This window comes from Morone saxatilis, unplaced genomic scaffold, assembly GCF_004916995.1.
Source record: "Morone saxatilis isolate NCDOM2014 unplaced genomic scaffold, NCSU_SB_2.0 Contig9, whole genome shotgun sequence".
NCBI lineage: Eukaryota > Metazoa > Chordata > Actinopteri > Moronidae > Morone > Morone saxatilis.
The window spans coordinates 4320169-4328371 of NW_023340268.1; the positions used below are offsets into that span (position 1 = coordinate 4320169).

Consider the following 8203-nt stretch of genomic DNA (forward strand, 5'->3'; position numbering starts at 1 on the left):
TTGTGTGCGTATGTTCATAATTATATTGGCATTATTGAGTCATTTAGCACTGGGGGCAGCGTTTGATTTAATTAGTGACCTACATAAAGTTGAAGTAATTACAGTATGTCATATTCTTGAACAATGGTGCTAATGATGTCCTGTTGGCTGTAATATCCCGCTGTCAAATCAGCCGGCGCTACGGTTACTCTGCTTGTCAATAACCAATCAAGAGGACAGATTCGCCCCATTGGTGTTTCATATCAAAAATAAACTGCCATCCATCCCTTTGTTTTACTGTGTCCTCTGAATTACACCAGAGGCTATGTTATTCACTATTGATTTCTTTGGTGTTGGTAACAATATGCTACTATTGACAGTACTGTACATGGTGTACTTATACAGCAGCTGCTCCAATAAAACAGATGATCTGTCCTGTAAAAGACATAGTTAATCATACACAAACATTTATTTTAAACAACCCAAATCTCCAAATTCAGTCTTGAAATAAACATTTAGATAAAATTATCAAAACAAGTGAAAGTGTGTGTGTTGTGTGTGTGCTTGTGTGTCTGTGTGTGGTGTGTGTGTGCCTGTGTGTGTGTGTGTTGTTGTGTGTGTGTGTGTGTGTGTGTGTGTGGTGTGTGTGTTGTGTGTGTGTGTGTGCTGTGTTGGGGTAATTTATATATAACATCTTCCGTCCTTTCTATCAGTGTGGGAACATGGCCAGAGAAGGCCTGAGGACGCTGGTGGTAGCCAAGAAGTCCCTGTCTGAGGAGCAGTATCAGGACTTTGAGGTATAGATGAACAATTCTGTTTCTTTCTTTAGGTTGGATTTTTTTCGTGTGGAAACTTTTGATTACTTTTAAGACAGCATTATTGAATATCCCTGTTCTGAATTCCCAGTTTTTATTTCCACTGTCTGGTCTTTTACAGCCTCTTTTTAAAGCCATGATTTCCTCCTTTTTTAATGGCCTGTTTACTCCCCTCTCTCTCTCTCTCTGTCTCTCTCTCTCTGCAGAACCGCTACAACCAGGCGAAGCTGAGTATCCACGACCGAACCCTGAAGGTTGCCGCTGTGGTGGAGAGCCTAGAGAGGGAGATGGAGCTCCTGTGTCTGACCGGTGTGGAAGACCAGCTACAAGCAGATGTTAGGCCCACACTGGAGATGCTCAGGAACGCTGGCATCAAGGTTAGCAAGGAAATAAACACTTGTACCACACACCACAACAGTGATTCAAGGTTGCAGTCCGATACACAAAAAGGAGGAAATTGATCATATTTTATTGAAAATGAATTGTATATGTGTGTCCAGAAAAGCATTCCACTTACACGTTTTCTACTTAGATCTGGATGCTGACGGGGGACAAGCTCGAGACGGCTACATGCATCGCCAAAAGTTCCCATTTGGTCTCCAGAAATCAAGACATCCATGTCTTCAGACCGGTATACTGTTTTGTTTTTGTTTAGTTTTTTTTACTTGCCCTTCTTCCTGGTGCATTGATGTTATCAAAATAAGCCTAATTAATGGGAGATGACAGAAAGCCTTAATGTCCTCACGCTAATTGTATTATGTGTCTCTTGAGCAGGTCTCGAACAGAGGAGAGGCCCATCTGGAGCTCAACGCCTTCAGAAGGAAACATGACTGTGCTCTGGTCATCTCTGGAGACTCCTTAGAGGTACTACAACACAGTGCAGCACACAGTGACATTTCCTTGCACAGCAGATGATGATGAGGATGCAGCCAAACAGGCATTGAGAGAATAAAAATGACTTCTCGGCCAAAACTAGGCCTTGTGGATTTGGAGAGGAATACAAATCACCACAACATATTTGTCTTTTTTATGAGGCAGAACAATTGGAACTTGTTTGTAACAGCAGGAGTTTAACACTTTTTGGAAGAAACTTAAACGGTCCACAAGCATTGGCAGTGGTCTAAAAGTAAAAACATGTAAATTCATCTGGAACTTTCAGTGTCCAGTAAACCGTGCTTTGTGTTTCTTTGTTGTGTTGCAGGTGTGTTTGCGGTATTACGAGCACGAGTTTGTAGAGTTGGCCTGCCAGTGTCCAGCCGTGGTCTGCTGTCGCTGCTCCCCGACTCAGAAGGCCCAGATTGTCACACTCCTTCAGCAGCACACAGCCAACAGAACCTGCGCCATAGGTAAGTGTTGACAGATAATGTGGCAGCAGCTTTATGAGCCTGGACGGTTGTTGGCTCAGGTCCACAGACAGCCTAAGAAATTCTTTCGGGGCGGGGGATGTCTGTATAGTTTCAGCTAGTAGTTGGACAGTGTATAAAACAATCCATTAGACAGATTGATTGAATAAGCAGTCCATTGGATTAAGAAGGTGAATTGGTGCCTCAAAACTCTCTTTATGCTGAACTTCCAGATCCCAGATGTTCAGCTGAACATGCATCCAAGCTCAGAATAGATGTATGTTAGTGTAACACAGACACCAGGTCAAATATAGTACATATTACTTCTTACATCCACAAGATGGCAGTCAAAGCTAACTAAGAGAGGCACCCAGCAAAGTCTAACTTAAACCCTTAAAGCATACTGCAACATAATGGAGTGTTTTTTCTATTTTGTGGCAGGTGATGGAGGAAACGATGTCAGTATGATCCAGGCTGCAGACTGTGGTATCGGAATTGAAGGAAAGGTAAAGGAACCTCCATGAACTACATAAACAGTGAATACAGAGCTCAAGTGTTATCCTGGATTAGGCCCCTGTTACTAAATTCAGTTAGAGGAACTCTGATCTTGAATAAACATATTAAGCACTCAATTCATTAAGTAGTAAAACAATTTCAGTGGGGACGTCTTTTCCTGAAGGAACTGAAGTTACACACAGTTAAACTGTATGTCTTTATTGTCGGTTTTGAGCTTTGTATCAGTTTCTTTTGAAGCAGATGGTATTGAATTCAACTTTTCATTGAATCTTTATTCTTGTGTGCAAACAGGAAGGGAAGCAGGCATCTCTGGCCGCAGACTTCTCCATCACTCAGTTTAAGCACATCGGCCGTCTGCTCATGGTTCACGGCAGGAACAGCTACAAGCGCTCTGCAGCGTTGGGTCTGTTCGTCATGCACAGAGGCATGATCATCTCCACCATGCAGGTACAGTAACTATTTAAACATTTTTCACAAAGCTTGTTATGAATGAAGGTAAAATTAGTATTAGCATATTTTAATGCCTTTTGAAGACATGTTTGTAGATGTTTTGTTCTTGATGTCTGTTTTCAATTCATGGTCTTGTTTTTAATTTTAGCTGTGTGGTGAAGCCAAAGACAATTTTCAACATTGTGGACAGTAAAATTCCCAACTAACTGACTTTATGGCTTTTGTTTTCTATCCTCAGGCTGTCTTCTCCTCCGTATTTTTCTTTGCCTCTGTGCCCTTGTACCAGGGTTTCCTCATGGTTGGGTATGTGCCTTTTTCTAAATGCCTCTAAACCTTCTTGGTTATAACTAACTTGGGGAATTATTGTTTAAATCAATCCACCACCTCACAGAAGCACCCAGTCTATCCAGTGAAGCTAACTTGGTGGCTATGCTGACAGTCTTTTAGTTGCCTGTTAGCTTCATTAAGTTATAAACTACTTAAACAACAGGCTTACTATATAACTCAGCACAAGATACGTGGATATATTTGATCATGTAAGCTTATAGTTTTGTTGCTCATCCTCTCTTTCTCTTTGTCTTGTGCAGGTATGCCACCATTTACACCATGTTTCCTGTGTTCTCCTTGGTTCTGGACCAAGATGTGAAGCCAGAGATGGCTCTTCTCTACCCAGAGCTTTATAAAGACCTCACCAAGGTACCCTTTCTTTTTAATTCTCCACATTTTCTTCCCCCAACAACTTTTAGTAGGACATATGATGTGAATGTCTCATGGATGATGTTTCTCTCTTTCAGGGACGTTCATTATCTTTCAAGACTTTCCTCATTTGGGTTTTAATCAGTATTTATCAAGGTAAGGTGCCCAGACTCATTGTTAAAGTTATCTTTTGACCATCAGTCACTCTATCTGGCAGATGATGACATTAGCTTCATAAAACATGTAAGTTTTTAACAAAAGCAACTACAACATGACTGTATCTGTACAGAATGACCAGTCTGTAGACTGTCAAAGCAACTCTTCAACCACCATTTCATCATTTCTTCTGTGTCTAATACCAGGGTCCCCGGGCCCCTTCAAACTCTCAGACAGTCAGTTTCTCAGTATCTTAGGTTTCCAACCGCCATCCGCTTTTACATGCAGGCTTTTGTCTGTCCAGTAAATCGATATTTCTGTAATCGCTAAGCCATGCAGCGCGTGAGAAAGATCTATGTTCCTGCTCGAGCGTGACTTCCTGACAGCTTGAGGTTTTTAATTAAAGGCCAATACCAGGTCTGTGAAAAAAAAAAAAGAAACACGAAGACGATATGAGAGCATGACAGCAGAGGAGCAAAATATTAGGCGCCAATCTGGCTTAATTTATTACAGAGTTTGACTCGCTGGAATGCACCGTATGAAGACTGTATGAAAAAGCAATTATGTGATCAGTTAAAGGCTATTAAGCTCAATTTGTGTCGCGTTATGATAAAATCAAAAGACTATCAAGATACAGTAGGCGCCCAAAGATGAGTGAGCGCCTGGATGCTCTAGAGCACAGTGTCCATCTTTAGCCCTCATAAATAATGTTATTGAATCAATTATCTCCAGACACATTAATCCCTGAATGTCAACTGTTTGTACTGTGATGAGCAGACCTGAGAAAAAATGTTAAGAATGAGGGAACCCATGAAGAAAAATGTAAGAAATAGTGGAACTGCAGGAAAACACAACCTCTTCTCACTCATCCTGAACTGGTCTGCTAACGTCACGCGGTCGATTTGTTTCCTTTGGCGCCACCAGGTGGCATCCTCATGTATGGCGCCCTGGTGCTGTTCGAGTCGGAGTTTGTGCACGTGGTCGCCATCTCCTTCACCGCGCTCATCCTGACCGAACTGCTGATGGTGGCGCTCACGATTCGTACGTGGCACTGGCTCATGGTGGTGGCCGAGTTCTTCAGCCTGGGCTGCTACCTGGCCTCACTCATGTTCCTCAACGAGTACTTTGGTAGGTATTCCCTTTTTTTTCTTTCTTATATATTGACTTTCTATCTTTGAAAACTTCAGGAATTAAAAGGAAGGCTGAACTTTTGATTGAAAAATGAGTTTATGAAATGAGTTTTGAATCGTTTGTGCCTCAGCTTGATGAAAACTGTGCAACCTACGAAGGACTAGAGTCAGATAAATGAGGAAAGTTACACTTGCTTACGCCGTATCAATGAGCTTTTAATACAGCAGAGAAATAAGAAGTCCTCTATTGAACGGACTGAGCACTTCAAGGGGCCACAGTCTTCTCCCCTGCGCCTCCTTTGTGTTGATTTTGATGTAACGCTACCTGGCACCCAAGTGTTGTTGCAGTAGTTCAGGCCTGAGCTCTGTGCTTTTATTGCTTCCCCCTCTTTTTTCTCTCTCTCTGTCCCTTTCTGTTTCTCTCTTCACTGCTAACCTTTGTACTGCACTCACTCTGTTTCTGCTGCCTTTCTTTTGCTTCTGTATGTCGGCAACAGGCATAGGCAGGGTGTCCTTTGGAGCTTTCCTTGGTAGGTGTGCAGTCTGTAAATCACCTCCTCGTACCCTTCATCCATCTCTCTGCATTTATTATTTCTGTATGTTCCCGTGGTGTTTTACTGTCATCACTTTGTCTTTTTCATTTTAAGGTGTTTATTTTTTCTTCAAATGCACTGCAGGTCTTTATTGTCTTGTGTCATTTGTGTGAAGTCGTTTTAGTTTTCATTACTTTTGTGATTTGGATTCAAAACATCAAGACCAGCATCAGATTTCCTCAGCTGTTCATGTTGCTTTTATCACTTGTGATCAAGTGATGTTGACTCTTGCTTTACTTGATTGAGTTCCCATTATGTTTGCAGTCACCACACAGTACAGTAAGACGTGTGTACCTAAGCTCTTTTCCTTCTGTTTCCTCTCACAGACTTGTCGTTCATCACGACTTGGCCTTTCCTGTGGAAGGTGTGCGCCATCACGTTGGTCAGCTGTCTTCCTCTCTACATAATCAAATACCTGAAGCGCAAGTTTTCACCTCCGAGCTACTCCAAACTATCCTCATGAGCCAAAACTTGGATTACTTGTGTTTGTTTAGTATTTTTCCGTGCTTCTCTGAGCTTTTCTGTTTTCAGCACTTTTTTTACACACTGATCCTGAACGATGGACAGGTGACCTGTGGAGGTTAAGGAACCACTGGAACAATGGAAAATGGAGAGAAATTAAATAATTCGTCTTTGGATTATGTCACTGAAACTTGAGATGACTTGAAAATATGGGAGCACATAAAAAAAACACTATAAAAGGACATATTTAGTCCCACAAAAGAAGAGCGAGATGGTGTTTGTGACTGCACTCTGACGACCTGAAACGCTTGACCTCACTGTTTTAAAAAGGGTCAATCTGCCTTCTTTTGCTTTGAAGCATTTTAAACAAATGAGCTCCCAGTGTCATTTTATACAGTTCTGATGCATTACTTTCAATGTATAATTTTTTATATGTGAAGTTCAGACTTTTTGTAGGTCTTTTTTTTTATTCTAGGTATTAATTACAGTTGCTGGCCTGCATCTGTGAACAGTGTTGAGTTGCTTTAAGGGATAAAAAAAAAAAACATCATTTATTGTAATGTTTTCCTACGTTACTGTAAAAAAAAAAAAAGAAAGAAAAGCCTTTACATGCAGCTTTGATTACTACTGCTGTCAATGTAAACCTCACTGCAATCAACTCTTGTACAAACGTGCATTACACAAAATAAGACAATTAATACGATGACATTCACAAAGAAGATGCTGGAACTTGCTTCGAACAAACATTTGCTGCTTTATGTCGTTTCACATTTTCAAGACAGCGAATGGCATTATTAGTCCATCGTCTCTGTAGTATAAAACCAGCACTCCATAGCCATGTTAAATGTTGTATTGTCAGCATACTTGGCCTTGATTATACTGCATTTACGTTTATGATGTCTGTCAGTGGCCACCAGTCCTCCCGTGGGACATGGCAGCTCGAGTCGTGCCTCATTATGATGTAGTATTTTACTGTACCGAAGAATCGGATGTTAAGCAATCTGAGGTTTTTGGGTTTCTTTTTGTGTCCTCTGCAGCCAGATCTGAACTTCCAGGAGCTTGAATCCCACGGCTCTTCTCTGAAAACATTTTTTCTGTTAGTAAAACTACTTAGAAAGTCACAACGAAGGACCCTGAAACACTGTCGGCTGTATATTTTTAGGTCTTTATTGACAATATGACTCCCCTGGGCCTCTATGTGACTTTGGCCTGTAGCAGACGTTGACATTCAGCTCTTTTTAAGGAGGAATGAGTTTTATCATTAACTCCTTGTACTACAAGTGTTGAGCACATTATGAGCACAGTGGAAAAAGTCAGTTGGACGATCGTTTAACTGTTCACTAAACAGAATAGTTTAGCCTATTTTTTCTTAATCATTATTGAGTTAAACTCAGGTTGATCATTCCTAAACATAGTTTAAATTTGTTTAAATTGTGGCAACCATACAGTAAAATGTAGCTAGACTATAAGAAAAAAGAGTAATGGATGTAGTTGTTTGGGAAAGAGTTGGTTTAATGCAAATTGCGTTTAGGGTTTACATTTCTCATTTACATTCTTATGAAAAGCAGTTCCAAATGTTGATTCCTGTGTTTTCTGTTGAGATTTTTGTTCTGCATATGTGATAAACTTGTGAACTTGCTTTTTGTGTCCTACACTGCAATTTCTAACAATATGTCTGTTATTTATAATAATGTTATTGATTGATGAATAATAAAAAGACAGATGCCAAAAAAAGTTCCCTTTTTTGTCTACTGCAGGAAGTTCATCATGTGGCCACAAGGTGGTGATAGAGACTAAACCCTTGATAGAAGAGGATGTGGCTCAAAGTGAAGAAGCATTACAGTGAAATCACAGTGAAATGTTCATTACTGACCTTTACAGATATTCCTTTGAGTTTAGTTCATGAAAAAAAGATTCAAAAGAAGAGAACCTTTGTTCCCAGAGCAATTTAATGAGAACTTTAGCTGAAAAAGTACACTTTTTTTCAAACATTATAAACCCAGAAAAGCAAAGTTTGAACAAGTACTGCTTTTTTACACCTTTCATAAACACTTGAAGTACTC

General features: G+C 40.4%; 1 protein-coding gene across 1 annotated transcript in view; it reads left to right on the forward strand.

Annotated features, from left to right (window-relative positions):
- atp9b (ATPase phospholipid transporting 9B) overlaps positions 1 to 7866 on the forward strand; it is a gene marked incomplete at its 5' end in the record, with an annotated part of 36243 nt that extends 28377 nt beyond the window's left edge. Inside the window, 12 exon segments of the mRNA XM_035681783.1 lie at positions 693 to 776; positions 1001 to 1171; positions 1327 to 1425; positions 1569 to 1658; positions 1996 to 2140; positions 2579 to 2643; positions 2945 to 3100; positions 3342 to 3406; positions 3691 to 3799; positions 3898 to 3955; positions 4880 to 5083; positions 6005 to 7866. Of these exon segments, the coding sequence (XP_035537676.1) occupies positions 693 to 776; positions 1001 to 1171; positions 1327 to 1425; positions 1569 to 1658; positions 1996 to 2140; positions 2579 to 2643; positions 2945 to 3100; positions 3342 to 3406; positions 3691 to 3799; positions 3898 to 3955; positions 4880 to 5083; positions 6005 to 6141 (1383 nt within the window).
- Positions 7867 to 8203: the final 337 nt, after the last annotated feature.